At 39.6% G+C, this 18,769-nt stretch overlaps 1 protein-coding gene across 7 annotated transcripts in view; it reads right to left on the bottom strand.

Moving 5' to 3' along the window:
- LOC136420772 (kalirin-like) overlaps positions 1-18,769 on the bottom strand; it is a 168,484-nt gene that overhangs the window by 99,983 nt on the left and 49,732 nt on the right. For all 7 annotated transcript variants that reach the window (XM_066407874.1, XM_066407873.1, XM_066407872.1 and 4 more), the window contains 4 exons: positions 17,890-18,081; positions 17,032-17,163; positions 16,242-16,472; positions 15,389-15,511 (listed from right to left, as the gene is read on the bottom strand). In XM_066407874.1, the coding sequence (XP_066263971.1) occupies positions 15,389-15,511; positions 16,242-16,472; positions 17,032-17,163; positions 17,890-18,081 (678 nt within the window). The remainder of the gene's footprint in view (positions 1-15,388; positions 15,512-16,241; positions 16,473-17,031; positions 17,164-17,889; positions 18,082-18,769) is intronic.

Raw genomic sequence — 18,769 nt, forward strand, 5'->3', positions numbered from 1 at the left:
TTAAACTCTATTTCAGGATAGTGTAACCGTAGCCCAGACAATTTCATTTCTCGCTGACCAACGGCAAGGCCATCGCAGGACTAAATCCAGAATCACAATGTTTCCAGCTGTTACTCTTGTTATATCCTCCGCAAATGAGATACGTGAACGGGACTGTAAATAAAGCAATCCAGACGGTTAGAATGGCTTTGGTGTTTTGCTGTTGCCACTTCCAACGCGTGATATCCTCCCTTTTCTTACACAGGATTATTAGGATAGGACGTCAGAGGAAAAGTGTTTAGATGACGTCATGTGAGTGAGATCATACAGGCGAGGATGTGTACATGTAAACAAGGGATTTCCTGAACAAACATGAACAGTCATGGAGACAGACATTCAGGGAAAGTCCTTTAAGAAGAAGGGAGACCACTATTCTTTAAGGTTTAAGGTGGGGCTGGTATATTCTCAGGATTTTAAACCCCAATCTTACGTTGTGTATAACAGCTAGCAAATCTGTCAGTCCTCTAAGTACGTTTGTGATTGAGGGAGATTCTACCAAGATCTGTTATATGCAAGGATGGGCATATTTGGATGGGTCCGGGGCTGTTTCCGTCCCTAGATGGAATTTGCTTGTTAGGATAGAAAAAGATATCAACCCATCCGTCCAAAAATCCGAAATTGACAACATGAAAATCTATTTTCATAAAATGACAGATTTAACAATAAAAATCAACAACATGGGCTCCCTAACAATAAGTGGGACAGAAAAAAATCTAATGCTGAAGATAGCCCTGGAAGTTTATAAAATACATGTAGTAGCTTTCTACTGCATTCATCTAGAAGCTGAATAACACAACCTATGTGATGTTAAAGTCAGAGAAGTATATTGTATTCAGACACCAATTTGCATCAATTTTGTACAAGCCACATCCAATGATCAGTGGTGAGATTTTGATTGATTTCATTGCACGCTGATTGTCCATTCGAGACCGGTAGATTTTATTCCTTGGGTAACAATTTGGACAGATGATGTGAGAGGTTTTTGAAATAAATGATTTGATAATTGATATAATTTTTGATTGATGTGTTGTAATGAGGGTATGGGTCAAGTCATTAGGACCGTGTTATCTTGACAATAAAAGAGCATAAGCAATAAATGTAAAAAAAAATTATTGCATAGGAAACACAGCGAATTTGTGAATCTCATGACAGCAATTTCTTCCTTGCTCTCAAAATTCAAATGTCAGACAAATATCAAAAATGAGTACAAACAATTACAATCTTGCAGACTCAGAAGAGGTGAAAACAGCAAAACTTCCCAAAATGCTAGAGACTCAAATACGAAATATTTCTATATTTTCAAATTACAAAAGTCCACATTTTAGATCTGAAATATTCACTATTACCGAGCAATCTTAATAAAAAGGCAATTCTGGATTTAGCTCTACTGGTTGCAGCCTCACAGTTTAGCTCCTGGTTCTAATTAGTTTCTAACTGGGAAACCCCGGTTCAATCCTGGGTAGGACATTCCGGTTGGGGCTGCACCCGTCCTTCAGAAAGGACCCAAAATGGGGGACCCTTGTTCAAGTACATGTAGGTCCCTCAAACATGTTAAATGGGAAGGGCTAGCAACCCCTCCCTGTAAGGATATACATGTACTCTGCTACTGAAGCAGCAAGGAAACTTACACAATGTACTACGGTAACCCTACATGTATGTGCCACTAGGCAGTACAAGGGTTTGTCGAACGATAAACGAACGCATTCTTGCAAATGTTAAAATCAATTTACAGAACATTGCCAGAACAAGAGGTACACATGCTGGAAACTTATAGTTCATGGATGAATGCGTTCCATGTAGGCACGATTTGCAGTGCTAGCGGATACATCACCTAGCTATTCCGGGGTAAAATATTGCTCCCACTCAAAAGCAACTGTCCAGACACCAGCTGGCGAGGGTATCAAGATGAAGGAATATTTGGCAGGCAGCTTGGCATGGGAGGCAGATAAGACTACAGAATGTACCTTTCAGGCAGTCTATCTGAATTTTCCACACAGGCTTCTGAAGTAAGATGCTGGTTTAATGGCTCATAAATTCCAGTAGAATTCTGTGGTTTCTGATGGTATGGATTTTTCACCAGAACATTTACTCCAATCATTTTTATGTTTTTTACAGATATTTTAAACATTACACACAACATAAAGTTTACATTCTTATGTTGTTAGGCAAGATCCAAGAAAATTGAGAATGACTGCTTCACCTTTTAGTTACATTTTAAGGGAATCAAGCTTATACAGGTACCAACGACAACCAAGGGAAAAGAGATGCTGATAATGACATTGTATGTATAGTATAGGTTATGCATTTTGGTTTTGGCTTAATTATTGGCAAGAAACAAAATATCTTAAAGGGTCTACATGCAATATCTTAAGCTTCAAGGCTATACCACAATCTCTTGATTTGATATATCTTCACTCTTTCACAGACCAGTGATCAATTTTAGTGTACCAAAATTCAATAAATTTTCTGAGGGGAAAACAAGCTGGCATTTGGCAGGAGAAACATTGTTAGCAACAGTCAGAGTTGGTTATGGATCCATAAATGTTCCCATCAAAGTGAGATGGTTTGACCCAATTAGTGCTAATCAACATCATCCTTCCAGTCTGGCCTCCTCTGGGGTCATTATGGCAGGAGTACTGTAAATGCAGAAAATTAATGTTTGCGGTGGTTTTATGTTTGCGGTTTTCACAGTGACCGTTTCGTCCCAAACTCAAAAACACTGCAAACATCTTTGTCCAATACTGTAGCAGTATGTGGCTATAGCGCTGTCGCGAACTTAAAACCACCGCAAGAACTCCATTTTCCCCTTAGCGCGAAATTAAAAACACAAGAACTGAAAAGCATTTACAGTACTGCCCATTTTGATGATATAGAGATATGCGGAGGTTTGGCACTTAGGAAATTACTGGAATGAGGCATCATGGGAATGCATTCTGTGTCACTGAGACGGGGAGGGGGGGCTCTGAAGATTCATGTACGCAATAAAACAATTCTAAATGATGATACATTGATGAAGGTTAGGCATCCAGGTAATAAGATATGCCAAAGAACAGTTACTCAAGCAACTGGATAAAATTTTGAAACAAAAATTTTGAAAATTTCACAATTTCATTCAGTTGCTTGAGTAACATTTTTTTGGCCAATTTTAGATGATGCCAGTCAAACAGGACAAAAAGCCAGGATGAAAATAGATGAAGGGGAAAAACAAGAGATTGTGAGGAAGAAAGAGATGAGGGATGTAAAACACAGGGATTCCGAGAATAATAGGTCAGAACAGAAAAATAGAAGAGGTAAAATGGAAAGCAACCTTGTTAGAAACAGTAAAATCTAAAGACACTTTCATCTACATGTAATGCCAACGTTCTTATCTTACTAACAACAAAAACTATAGCTGTTTCAGACTTTTGCTTTTCCAGAGATATCCCTTTCTAGATCTGTCTAACATCAGTGCGTAACCTTAAGGTCAGCAGAGGCAAGGAGGTCAGCACCTCTAATGCCATATCATCAATAAATGGAAAGGTGGTAGGAAGGATAATTCAATTTCTGACCAACATGAAAGGAAGAAATTTTAAAATATTTTCTTTAATCTGACTCCATAAGGGAATATACATCAAAGACCGGGCGTAATACATATCATACATTCCAAAATGTGTTGTGTTAAGATATCTCGTAATACAGTCAAACCTGCCCAAGGCGACCACCCGGCGGACGGAGCAAAAACAGTCGCAATGGACAGGTGGTCGCCATGAAGAGGATTCCACTCACATGTTTCCAGGTCGAGGTTTTCAAATACAGTACGTAAATGATGAAAAAATTATGTGAATTTAGACAGCATGACCCTCACCAGGTTCAATTCTCATTGACAGAAAGATCCTACAAAAATTACATTTTCCGTTATCGATGTAATAATTGTATACCGCTACATCGTGTACAAATTTTCGTCATAATTTTGACTACAAAACGATGCTTGCCTCGATGATCTCGCAGCGCCCTCCCGCATTCACACGTTACATTGAATAGTACACACACACACGCACATCATCGAAGTTTTAAGGCCTAAAACAGATCCCTAGAAAACGCCTGCTGGTCCCAGCCTTTTTTGGAGTCGCCGACCGCTGGATGAAAGGGTCAAAAAAATTTCGATCTGACAACTAAAGATGAAAACGGAACGCGTTAACGGTGTGATTTCGTCGCGCCGCGCCGCGAAGCTCTGTGCCACCGCATCGAAGGGTAAGTCAGTGCAGCAGAACGCACAGCGTCCAATAAAGGTTTGTGAGATTCATGGAAATAAAAAGAAAATAAGAATATTGATTTTCGCCAATAACTTGAGTATTCGTAAATGTTCATACACAAAATCATCGTGTTTTAGAAAGGTCATCGGTACTCCAAATCCGGGCCGCCCGAAATCCAAGATTTCTCGCCTGATGTTTTGCCCGCCGCCAAGTCATTTTTCGGCGGAATTTAGCAAGATACAGACACATTTTTGTTGAAAATACAAGAAATAGATAGTAATTTCTGTGAAATCTGACTTTTTGACGCCATGCACTACGTATTCGTTTTGAAAGTTGAGTTTAAACGGAACTGAGTTCACGTTAAACTATAAGATTACGATAGGCACAACAACATCACAAAAATTTGTCTTTACAATGTTTATAGGGGGAACGTTTTATTAAAACACTTCATGGAGGAATCGATGGTATAACATTGCTATTCCACATATTTTTGATCTTATTTTTGTCCTTTAAAGTCTTGAAAACATTTCCGTGAAATCCGACAGCAAAATGATCTGATGTCACCACACGCTTGAAAATTAGGCGACCGCCATGGGCAGGGATTGTGCTCTGTGCGGTCCCAATTCGTGGCGGTCGCGGTCGCGTTGGACGGGTGGTCGCCTTGGGCAGGCAGCTTAATGCTTGTGCCTATGGGGAAAATTTTCGGGACCGAGAAAAAGCGGTCGCCATGGCCAGGTGGTCGCGTTGAAAAGGTGGTCGCCTAGGCAGGTTTGACTGTACATTGTAGTAACATTTTGTGTTTGTGACTTAAAATTACAAACTCGCCTTTCAAGTTAATCCAATAGTTCCTTCCTATGGCTGTTCCATGACAAATTCTTTCTTTTTCAATCACATCTTTGCAAGGCCTTAAATTATATTTTCCTCCCTGTAAGTAGGAAATATATTGTGTAACAAGGTGTTTTGAGATCAACTGGAAATAACATACTGTAACTCTATTTACTTCAGTAATCCTGAAAACTGTTAGCTTAAAGTATTTGCTGTGGTGACAGAAGGGTACACATGAGGTATGTGTGGCATGTGGTCATGTTGTGGTTACATCTGTGATGCTGGTTAACAACAAGTCTAACACCTGCGCCCCTGTCCTGTCAAAGTGTGGCCATGACGCTACCTTCAAGTAGGGTTGTACCATTAGTTACTTACATGGGGAGTACATACTGCTTCAGACTAGAGTGTTAGTGATCATCCACTTCAATAAATGTTCAAATACTGTACATGCATTTAAGTTTGCGTGGTTTTTATTTCACGGTAGGGAGAAAATGTTCACGTTTGAAACAATAGTAGCGGTACAGTCATAGGTTAGTAAAAAGTTTTGCAGTGGTTTTAAGTTCGCACTGAAAATTCACCGCGAAAACTGCTAACATAAAACCACCGCAAACATTTCTGCATTTACAGATCTTGTATTGTTGCATATTGCTATGTAGTTTTTGTAGTTTCATGCTAGTTGAAGTCTAATGTTATGTAAGCGCTGTGTTATGTGCTCCGTAATTGTACCATGTTTTTATGAATCCAGGAAAAGTAGATTAGATTTACAAGTCTAATCTAATGGATATCTAATAAAACATCAAACATCAAACTTGACCATACCTACATGTATGTATACATATTTAGACACATATTACAATGCATAAGCTCCGAACATCTAAAACATTAGTGAATATATATCAAGCAAGACATTAACATGGTACAGTGTTACAAGTCTACCGAGAATAGGAAAGGCATATACCTGTTAGGTTGTGAGCTTTTCTGCTAGTATTACACAAGATGTTACAGTACTACTACATGTACATTCACTGACATACTTGAAAGACACCATAGGGGTTTTCAAGCACAAACTGTAAGTACATTTACAGAACCCAAAACCTGATACCTGGTATATCCAAAACCCCTTGTGCGTCCTTGTCAATGAAAACTACTAGGCATGTGAACAAGTCCTTCAAAATCACAACCACAACATGTTATGTGGGTCAAGCTGCTAAAGAGACCACAATGCCTCATCAAGTGTCATTGACCTCTGCACAATGTCCACACCCGACAACAAAGCCCTGACAGTGGCCACACCCGACAACCACAAACTGCTCTCAACAAGCAATGCTTGTTCTCAGGAATACCTTATAACATTGAGAGCATGTCTATGGGTTAAGCAAATAACAGTAATTGACAGGTCCAAGACAAGTCATCAAAACATACAAGGATGGTGATATGAGTTGTTACATTGTATTTGATCTAATCTGAGGATCATCTAATTCTAAATCTGAGGATCAAAACTCTATAACAAGATTGTGATATGGTATTGTGTCACATGTTATAACATTGATATTGTACAGTTATCTTTGTTTTCAACACCAACTTATTATTCCTTATCTCTCTCTTCCTGTTGTTCTTATAAAAGAGGAACTTTAAAGCGCATGTGTTATGATACAGGAAATATAAAACATTTTCTGAGAAAAGTTATCTGAGCCCGGAAGAAAGCTATGTACAGTTTGTTTTAAATACTCGTATACCTTCCTACTTTAGGAACACAAAGTATGTACCATACTCTATAAGGCCTGCCCTCTACATTTTGTAGATGCCTGAGAGAAGGTCAGGGTTGATTGAGGTTTTACAGACGTGTTAATTTGTGAACCAAAAACAACAGCTGTCCAGGAACTACATGTACATTGACTGTTGTGTGAAGTCAAAACAGGGAATAATAGAATGCAGAAATGTTCACGGTGATTTTATGTTCGCGGGTTTTTGCGGCGACCGTTTCATCGCAAACTTAAAACTACCACGAACAATTTTGTCCAGTACTGTAGCAGTATGTGACTATAGCACTGCCTCGAAATCAAAACCACAGCGAACACTCCATTTTCCCTTAGCGCAAAATAAAAACCACGCAAACTTAAATGCATTTACAGTAGTAGGATTAAATAGTAGGTGGGTAGAAAGAAAGACAGAACAGATGAATATTTACTTATGACAGGAAAATAGAGGTAGGTAAAGGTAGTATATTTGAGACCGTATGGGCAGTAGGTTGTTATCCACAGCGCACAGTATTTGAAGGCGGAGCCCATCCCTCTCCTTCCACCGCCTTGAAGTCAGGTACCCATCTAACTCTACCTGGGTGTGTGAGTTAAGTTCTGTAAACTTTTCCAAGGGCACACCATCAGTGACAAGTCAGGGGAGTCAAACCCAGGACCTCTAGGTTTAGGGCCAAATACCCTAATGCCAACATGATGGCAAGCTTACAAGTATGTGTACATTATAGCTAAAAAGTTATGAAGAAAATGGTGGGTGCGGAATGACTGAAATGACGTAACGAAAGCCAGTAACGAATACCAACCTAAATAAATGAACTTATTAACGGACATTACCCTAATTTGATAGTATCAAGGACTCAAAATTTGTTACATGACAGTCACATGAAGATATCTAAAAGCAAAACTATACAATGTACAAAACAAGCATGTTACCTCTGACTGGAGTAAGGAAGACAAGGAGGATGCGAGAGAACATCAAGCCCCGCTTCTTAAATCTACACGTACTTAACACAACTGTAGAAAATCTATTCTGTGCACCACATCACATTTCCTGTTAAGTGTTTTTTCATGTTCCCTGTTGTCAGCTGACAGCCATGTTTGCAGCTAATTTACATACACCGCCCAGGAGACATCAATATTGCAAGTGGAGGCAGTAATTCAGCTTGGAGAGTTTCACACTTTATAATAAAAAGGAACCACAACAATCATAAAAGAACAGCCAAAATCTGACTCTAATGGAGGCTTTCTTACAATACCTCTATTTTTACAGTTTCTCCCACTGTGATAAAAGATCAATTTCCCAAATTCCTGATATTTTCATCTCTAATACAAAACTATGTGAAGTTTCCACATTTCCAAGAATGAAAGAATGAATAAATCCAAAAACAATCAATCAAGTGAGAGAATACAACAATCAAGTGAAAGAATGGATGAAAATAACAAATTGGATAAAGATATTTGACATGTAAATTTTCTACAGATTAGTAATGGAAGACAGGTAGATTATGTAACTTGTGTGCAAGGTAAGGAAAGGTAAGCCTTTAAAAGGGATGTTGTGAATGTTATATGGATCCTCCGATTCCACACTAAGCTAACCTGTATACAGGTGGGTCTAAAGGTGTGTGGCGACCCACGTGGGAAAACACAGCCGTGGGTCAGCGAGGGGTCAGACGTGTCCTGGCTGCCTGGTGGTAGATTTGACAAGACCCAATGTTGACGACTTGACAGGTTTTCCCGCACCTGCCATTCACAGCGTGGTAAACACAGCTAAAACCACCCACTGACGTTTCACAAGGGGCCACCTGTACTTCTAAACTTTTCAGCACTCTGGGCATTCAACAACTTTTCAATACACTTTCAGTGGCGTCACCGTTTTGGCATAATGGCAGGGTTTTTGCCCAAAACCTTGAAGTCCTGGGTCTCAATCCTGGGTTTCCTGACTTGTCCCGTTGGCATTGTGCCCTTGGGAAAGGCTATTCTTAAGCTGGTCTATAAGCTATCATGGCAATATGAGAGCATTCAAAGTTACCGGTAATAAACCCAACTAAGAAAAGGCTTGATTTGTAACACAATCTTAGGGATCAGAGTTCAGACCAAAATCCAGCCATTACCTTTTTGTTGTTGAGAAAGTCTGGGCTACTCAGCAAAATGCTTAATTCTTAAGCCTTGATAATCCCCAAAAAACATTACCTCATGCATGGATTATTCACTGGTCTTCCCACAGACCACACCTTGTACTTGCCCCTTTAGATTAATGACATAATCATGCACACCTACCTACATTGTATTACATTCCCTTATGCAGCTCTAAAGTAGACTACTCTCTTTGTGTTTTCAAGCCTTACCACACAAAATTTGGTCTTGATTCAAAACAACCTCAACTCAAGTCCTTAAAATCTCTTGCACGAAAATACCTGAACGCCACAAGTACAACGTAGTATTTCACTCTTACCTTGAGTGATCACGTCAAAACATTTCTCTTCCACTGACGCTTACTCTGTAATAATAATAATACTGCTTGCAAAGCAAATTTTCAAGCTCTATTACAAAAAAAGAATTCCCTGAGCAGACATGTCTATTCAACAGCCCTTATGTTCCTACAATGATAACAAAGTAACTCAAACCAACCCGATTGTCTGCAAAGTCTAGCCCCATAACCTTTCCCTCTTTAATGGTCTCCTACACAAACATTCCCTGAAACCAAACTCTTAAAACAATACGCAAAATGTATACATTCCCACCTGAAAACTCGCCATTCTAAAAGTCTTGCAACACGCAGTCTCTGCTTTCTTAAAGAAATAAGACAGCTAGGGATCTTGGCAAATACTTAAAGACGTAAGGGTAAACTCTGCAGAGAGCTGTCTGCTCATACTCATGTATATAGCCATACGACACCCCAGCGGCAAACAACAAACCACAGTCTTTCTCCACTTACCTCGTGCCTATATTTCCTGTGGTTGTTATTGCTATGTCTTAGGCTATGTATGTATGTATGTATGTACCTAGTAGGCACCTCTCATACATGGCATCTCCTATGTGATGAAATATCTATCATTATTATAATATATTGTTTCTAAATTTTGAAACTACATGCACATATGTTGAGACAGTCCTAATTATCAATGCAAGTTTATGCAAAATTATAAATGTCATAGAGAGACAAAAAACATTTGCAAAGCCCTACCAATTCTGAAGCTAGGTATTGAAAAACAATGACCACAACATGTCCAGAACATGTCCTGAGATATAAAACCCGGAAGTTCCACTGAAGTTCTGTAAAAAACCACTAGGTGGCCCGTTATCAAACTCTAACTTCATTTTCCCGACCCCCACCTACGTACCTAATATCATAAAAAAACATCCACACCACAAACACATCGACAAACACACAAACAGCACCCAAAATCATAACCTTCTTGGTAAAGGTGATAACTTCATGTTTATGTTGTTGCTCAAATAAATCCCTACAATGTCCAAGTTGTGGCATGCCAGATCCAAGACCCTGATGTGATATTTCCGACACCCTACCCCATGTTTTTGTGGTCTAAGTAAGGCTCTGCATTCTGGGTCATGTCCTACAAACAGTCATAGACAGCAGCTGTTGATGGCGGAGGATGGTTTGACGTCATAAGCCTGTGAATGTTATTTTCCCCCTCGCTTCCCTGTAAAAGATACAAGTTGTGCCCCTATTCCACACTTTTGTCCGGAATGATACAGAAATGTGAACGAACTTGACATGAAAAAAAATATAATGGAGCTCTGTGGATCAAATTTTGATCGTGAACACCTTAATTACATTGAAGCTAACACCTTTTCACAATTGCATTTAAATTTACATGGAACAGAAACGGCCGGGGGGATACTGACTCAGTCATGTTTGGGGCTGCATTCTTCTGGCTGCAACGCCACCTTGTGGCAAAGAGTTTATTGCACCGAGTGGGAGGTTGCTGAAAGCAGCAAAATGTCAATGAAGAAATTAAATATGGCTGTGCTGAAAGAACTCTAACTATTCACCAAAGCTACATAGGGATTGTACAACAGACCAATCCCAAAGCCCTGCCTACCCAAATGTACATATGCAGAATAAAGACAACATTTTTCATTGGTCAAACAGCGCATTGCCATGCTGTCATTGGTTAAACTGCTAATTGTGATGGACAGTCAGAATCAGTCGACTCTATTGTAGCTGGCATCAAAATCAGCTGCTAGGACTAACTGTTCTAACATGTGGCCTATGTGGTAAGACTACCTGGTACTTGTGCTAATGGGTTCCCCTCAGCATCTAGTGATGACAGGCCGTTAACACCACTGGGAGGAACAAGACTGCTTTTCACTTCAGTCACCATGGCAACTAGCTAGGGCTGAACCAAATATCTACACTAGAGGGAAGAAAGAATTGAACTTACTATAATATCATCTTACCATCACATGCCGGTAAATTCAATTACAATTAATGTACAATATTTCTGCTTGAACAGAAATCCTGTATACTGAATATGTACCATACACAAATGTACTGTAAATTTGACATATTTGTACAATGCTTCTCCCCATGGTAAATTATGGTACAGTCCTTAAGTCACATAAGTAAGGCAAAGGTATAGCAGTCATACTCAATCAACTGAGGTAAACTAAAGCATGACATTGCATCCTAATAGTAGAAACTGGGAGAAAGCAGCTCCCAATAACCATAACACACAAAAAAAGCTAGAGAGGCAGTGTTTTAGTTACAGTTTAGATAAAACTATCAAATCATTATGGCCTAACAAGGCCTGTTTAAATAAAGCATGTTACATAACATTGCGGCTTTATATTGACTCTGCCAGTACTACTATGCCGGTACTTTCAAGCAAAGCATTTATTCTGAGTGATCTATCTTCGACCTTGATTATTGGATTTGGTACATACATTGCATATACATTGTAAGCTCTTGCAATCTGTTTATCTTAACTCACAACTGTGTACAAGAATGTCACCAGAAGACACCTGTACTGCTACACTATTTGTAGTATTAAGTGCTTTTGACCCCAAGCATACAAAGGTCACCCGGAAATTCCAAGATGGCCACCAGTGGGACCTTGACATTGCAAACCAGTCAACCAAAACAAAACATGCTTTCAAAATCAACACACTTTAGCCCTGATTGGCCACATCTTTCATCTACAGTAATTGATTGGTTTAAATTTACACAAATCCTGTTTTGTAAATGAGGAATCAAGGCTTGTTTCATGGTAAAAGACGGTGGCAGATTTCATTGGGGGATGCTGAAAAATTCCAGTTATTTTAATCCTCCCTCACCATTGTATACATTGTTGATGACACTGAAAGTATGTGACCTTACCTAAAAAGGACAACTACTTTCCGAAAATACAACATATAAAAGGTAGAAGAAAATGGAGAAAAGATTAGATTCATTGAAATTCGCAAAAGCTGGATAAAAGGGAGAGAGGCTGGTATTGTACATACCATGAATGACTGCTAGAACCAACTGTAGTCAACACAATATGTTAACCAGAGTGAAAACGTAATTCAAAAGATACCATTGACTACGAGGATAACTGTCACCTCTGATAAAAAGATATTCAACACAGCCATTCAGGGAAATGGAAGGAAAAGCTGTCATGCTGACTTCACTCCGACTGTGCAAATGGTAAATGTCATAGGAGAATTTCCGGGACCTGTTCTGTGTTTACAAGAAGTGCCTATCAAATGTCACCCCTCCCCCATCGAAACACATGACACCTGTATGATCTGTTTACTCAGAATTATGACACTTTATAGCGTTCTTCCACTGAGCGTGTGTATATGTAATGTACATTATATATAGCACTGTACCAACCATGCAACAAGTAAAAAGTTAGGTATGGTTAGAGTTTGTACAGTCAATAATCATTGAGTGAAGCCACAGTTGTAGCTACTGAGCTTTAACAACAGTGGCTCAGGTATCTGTGCATATCAGCCAAAATGGGAATCAAACTCAGGCCTCCAGGTTTGTCCACGCTTCCACTCTAGTGCGCACTACGCTCACACGCATTCAAACAAGATTCTACAAGGCCCTACCCACACCCTCTCACTACAGTACACCTATCCTAACCAATATACCACATACATACTGGCATATATATATATGATATAGAAACAACTAAGCTGCACAAATTTGGTTACACTATAAGAAATGTAAGGCTAAGCAAGCAATACACTAGCATGCATTCATACAAGCTTCTACAGGACCCTACCCACACCCTCTCACAATAGTATATCTACATGTATCCTAACCAACACCACATACATACTGACATATGGAAACAAACAAGCTGCACAAATTTGGTTACATTATAAGAAATATAAGGCCTAACACACTTACATTACTGTCACCAGAAAGGCAGTATCAGGAAAGCACAAGAAAAAGCATGCCGCACGCCTCCAGTGTCATTCTACGTCACCGGCCACAATGCCCCGCTCACGGTTCACACAGCACCAAAAGAGATCTCCCAAACAAAGCTTGGGCAAACATTGGCGCATTGGTCCAACAGAACTCCACAGAACTGATACTGAAGAAACAATCTCAGTCTGTCGCCAAAACGGATCATTCTAGAAAACCCCTCGAAGTTCTAATCAAAGGAAGTCTATTATGCCTAATTACAACACTCTCAACAGGTAACATATTTTAGATATATAATATATAATATTATGATTCAGAAACTTAGGAACAGCAAATTGAATATTCCAGCAGGTAATGCCCTTAATTCATTACCTAAATTCATTGTAATTCCAGTCATTCTTTAGAATATACAATACTGTAACGATGCTTCATATTCATAATCTACAATTGTTATTCTTTAACCAAAACCTTTGAAATCTTCATTCTAAGAGGACCAAATTCTTAGAAGAATTAATATCAATTCAGAAAAGCAACACCAAAATTGAAGATTTATCTATTTTTATCACATCTGACCCTAACCCAAACCCTATACTTTGATAACCGCTTTTCTTCCTCAAAGTGGACTGAGATATTTCAACATATCCTTTACAAAGACTTTAAAAACATAACTTCTGAAGTACATTTCCAAACATGCCAAGAAGAATGTCTGCATCAAAGACCACACAGACTGTGTGAATACACACGGGGCTTCCTTCCTACTTCTACTCACTTCAAAATAAAGAAACAACTCTCAGCCAACCTTCCCAAACATTCACTAAGGAAACAAGCATTACTTGGGGAAGTATCTCTGAGTAAATTGAATATTGGTGGGATTTAGTGTAAAACTAACAAATTAGGTATGCCTGGCTGAATCTCTTTGTAATGGGAATACAAACCGTGGGGTCACATAGCAAGAGTAATCTAGCATCAAATTTAAAGGCATAGATTCTGAAGCAGAGAAGGCTAGTGTTGTTACAATCTAAACACGAATTATCTACTACTTTTACACTTGGGCTTAACTAAAGACACAACCAACAAAAGACAAACTCAAACAGGTTTTGCAATGGAACAAGCTAAAAGTATGCATTGCTATACATTACAATGTGTCTAAAATTCAATCTGTATATCATCATCATACAGAAAAGGCTGTCAAAAATGGCTTTTACTGACAATAATACAGAATTTTCTTAACCTTTATCACTCTGAAGTTTCTGTTTGGCACCCAATTTCCTATTTGTTACAGAGTTAGGCAGCAGGGAGAAGGTTAAAGTACACACAAAGCACTGAGTTACCCCTTCTATAGAAACACCTGTTCACTTAACCTACTTCTCAAGAGTGTGCCATTCAAGGTGATTAAACAAAATCTAGCACAATACCTTTTTCTTCACATGAAGCCTTTGAACTGACAACAAATTGACTACACAGAAAAAGTTATTTCCTGAAAAAAATGTTTGAACTGATCGCAGGGTACCCTGCAGTTGCAAAATATGGTGATTACCTGTCGCATGATCATCACATGATCATCATATGATCAGCCTTCGATGAAACAACAGTATAAAAACCTTGCAACACATTAACTACAAATTAGACGGTTCCAACTAGAAACCGCTTATTTCCTAGCAACTTAAAGCCGCTGAATCGAAAACTATACATTTGTGAATAGATACAGGCTACTTGAAACTAATTAAGTTTCACAATCATAGAATGTAACCTCTACAGTCTCAGATTTAACACCAAAATGCTGAACTGGACGATCAACATGAAAACAGAGTCTGAGGGGAAAGTCTGTGTCTTTATGCATGCAGTTTCAGGGAGTGAATATCGTCAGATTCAAATTTTCCTCCCAACCTTTTGTACTTTCTATGCATCTTCAACTAACAATGCATTGTCAACTGCAAACGACAGTATGAAAACCTTGCAACACCTCAACTACAAATGAGGAGGTTTCAACAAGAAACTGCTTATCTCCTAGCAACTTTAAGCAGCTGAATCAAAACTATAATTCACAGTGTGAAAAAAAACGGCTTCTTGAAACGGATTAAGTTTCATAACCATACTATGTCACTTTTCCAAAGCAAGTGTAAGAGTGGATTCCAAGATATCGTAAACTTTCCTACCTTTGCGACTTCTTCAAAGTCCTCGTGTCTTTTCTGCAGCGCCCGTGCTCGATGAAGAGACTTCCCGACCCCTGTGTGCTTACTGAGGAAACCCTCGCCGTGGTCGTCTATCCACTCAATAACCTGTTACAGCACAGAAACGGCATTGTCAAAACTCAACTTTAGGCTTCCTTTATTAATCATTATTACATGTATAACTCCTGTTTTAAAACATTTCACTATCAGAATTTTGGTTAAAGATATTGAAAGATTCAGAGAACCTATAACAGCACAGAACAGCACCGTTAAAACTCTACTTTAGGATTCCTTTACTAATCTTAAGGACATTGGGAAACTTCTGTTTTAAAATATTTCCTTAGATATTAATATCAGAATTTTGGTTAAGGATATTGAAAGATTTAGAGAACATGTAACAGCATAGAAGGCAACTTCAAAACTCAACTTTAGGGTTCCTTTATTAATTGTAATCACATGTGTAACTCTTGTTTTAAAATATTTCCTTCAATTTCACTACCAGGATTTTGGTAAAGATATTGAAACTGAAATAAAAGGTTAAGAGACAGATGTTGAAAGATGAGGCTCAATTTCTTGAATTGCCATGATCTTTAATGTTCACTTGTTTTAATTGGTTCTCTGGAGTATTATTTTGCTTTCATTACCATAGACAGCCTATCACAGTTTGTTTCTTAACCCACCTGTTGTACATCTGTCTGGAAAACACACAGCTGCAGCTGCTGACTGAGGGATAGTTTCCTATACTGATAAGTTTCCATTGTTTCGATTGGTTCTATGGAGCTTTCTCTTGCTTACATTTTCATAAACAGCCTATCACAAGGTTTGTTTCTTAACCCACCTGTTGTACATCTGTCTGGAACACACAGAGCTGCAGTCTCTGACTGAGGCGTAGTTTCTTGTGCTGCCACACCTCCTCGAGCTGACGGTGTTTCTCCAAGATCTCGTGCACCAGGTCCAGCACGCGCTGCGCTGCCTGAGAGTAGTCCGCCTGCGCCGTCATCGAGTTGGACGTGCTCGGGCTGACCGGCTGCTGCAGCGAGTCTAACAGGGTCTTCCCATCTATACAAACCTGCAGCGAAAAAGAAAATGTTAACCGCCATTAACAATATTCGGCCAGGTTACAGAAATCCCCCACTTTGAAAAACAGTGGGTTTGAGATACATGTATCTCTAGTGTAGCAGCCCCTGGTATGCAAAGTTTAGATATACAGGAGTGCATCATGAGGGATGTTGGGTTGGAGATCTGTTTGGTCGAACCGTTTCAGGGTGTCAGAATTATGTACCCTGGTGAAATTATGTACATGTACCTTTGTACATGTGTAAGTAGTTGTTACACCCATTGTAACAAACTGACACCTCTCAAACTTTCAGTCAATCCTGTTCTTGATAAATACTTCCCATCTATGCAAAAAATTTAGAATTCTTAGGAACAGCCTGTATGAAAGGAACATCAATCTATATCTCATGAAGGGTGCAGTTCTCACAAGGTTGACATCCAAGTCCTTCTGGAGGGAATCCCTTCACAATGCCCCCTAGTGACTGAAGTAGGAAATGCAACACTGTACAGTCTGTAGGCTTTTCACGTTTAATAATTGCAATAAGCTACAAAGGCATAACTGTCCTTCCCACCTCACTATACTTCTGGTTGATGGTCTCGTACAGCCCCTGGTGTCTGTGGATGGACTCTTCCAGGTTCTCTACATCTGCAGGTAGGTTATCCACCTGGCAAGACTCCGTCCACACAGGCACCTGAGTTAAGTACTGGGGACACAAGAAGGGGATCTTATGCAAAAAACAAGAGCTATCCACCACTCAAAAATCACAACCCTAGCACTTCTAGAAAATCAAGCCTCAAACTTTGAAGTTCCACTGCAGTACTGTAGGAAGTCGCTGGGAGGCCCATTATTGAACTTGACCTTCTTTATCCCAACCAATACTGACCTACCGTATATCATCAGAATCTATCCACAGCTTCTTGAGTTATGCTGATAAAATACTAATCTCCAAGAAGATCTAAAGGTGGCAAAGACCACATCCAGCTGGCAAAAAGAGTTGTCATAGCCACCGAACATGAGATCTGCTATGACAAGTCCTTTTGCCAGTTGGATACAGTCTTTGCCAACTTTAGATCTGCTTGGAGAAATTAGTAAAATACAAAGATGCCACTCCACTGTCAAGTTAGGAAAGTCGTGTAAAGTGCTTTTCCCAAGGGCACAACGTCGGGGCATAGCGAGTATCAAGCTGAAACCTATTGGTTCTGAACCAAATGCTCTACCGTTACACCACTCCTATCCCATGTTGTTACGTACAGACTGCGATAAGGTAGAAAAAGCCGTACCTCTTCTGCCTTAAGTGTGGAACATGACTGACTGACACAGCGAGCATCGAACCCGGAACCTAATGGTTCTGAGCCCAACGTTCTACCGTTACGCCACACTGATCCCACGTTGTTACATACAGACTGCGATAACTTAGAAAAATCCGTACCTCTTCTGCCTTGGTGTGAAACATGACTGACATGGCGAGTAGCATGCTGCGTTCGTCCAGCCCTCCCGCGAACGTCTTCCACTCCCGGTCAAGCTTGGTGGCCTGCTGTCGTATCTGCTGGGCGGCGTAGTGTCCGGCGTCCGCGAGCCGCTGCGCTACTGACATGATTCGGTTGATGTTCACGTAAACATTCTGGAAAAACAAAGGGAAATTTTTAGCAGAAGTCAGAATAGCTTGTCACTATGAAATGGTAATGGTCCCTTAGAATCGTGCTGCGTGCGTTCCCTTAGTAAGTTTCCTGCACTACTGACATGATTCGGTTGATGTTCACAAAGACATTCTGGAAACAACAGAAAAGTTAACATTGGTCAGAATGGCTTATCACTATATATAAAGGTAAATGTCCCATTGTGACAGCTTCTATGTCTTTTAACATGTGGTACTGACTTGATTTGGTTGATGTTCATGTAGTACTTCATGTAAACATTCTGAAAAAACAAAGGGAAATTTTTACAGTGGTCAGAATGGCTAATCACTGTATAAAAGTTAAGGTCCCTAAGTAGCATGCTGTTTCCCTCAGTAAGTTCCCTGCGCTACTGACATAATTCTCATGATTCTGTTGATGTTCACATAAACATTCTGGAAACAAAAGAAAGGTTAACAGTGGTCAGAATGGCTTATATGATGTTCCTCTATATGATGTACCGTATGGATACAACTTCGCCCGTCGTAGAGTACCAATTGTTGTTGTTGTTTATGTTCATCTTGTAATGCCTAGTGGTACATGGGGCAGCAAGTTTTCTTGCTGTTTCTGTAGCAGGGTATATCTTTACAGGTAGGGGTTGCATTTAACGTACTATGTCTTTTTGTGCTACAGTTA

Source organism: Branchiostoma lanceolatum, chromosome 15 (assembly GCF_035083965.1).
Source record: "Branchiostoma lanceolatum isolate klBraLanc5 chromosome 15, klBraLanc5.hap2, whole genome shotgun sequence".
In the NCBI taxonomy this organism is placed as follows: Eukaryota; Metazoa; Chordata; class Leptocardii; order Amphioxiformes; family Branchiostomatidae; genus Branchiostoma; species Branchiostoma lanceolatum.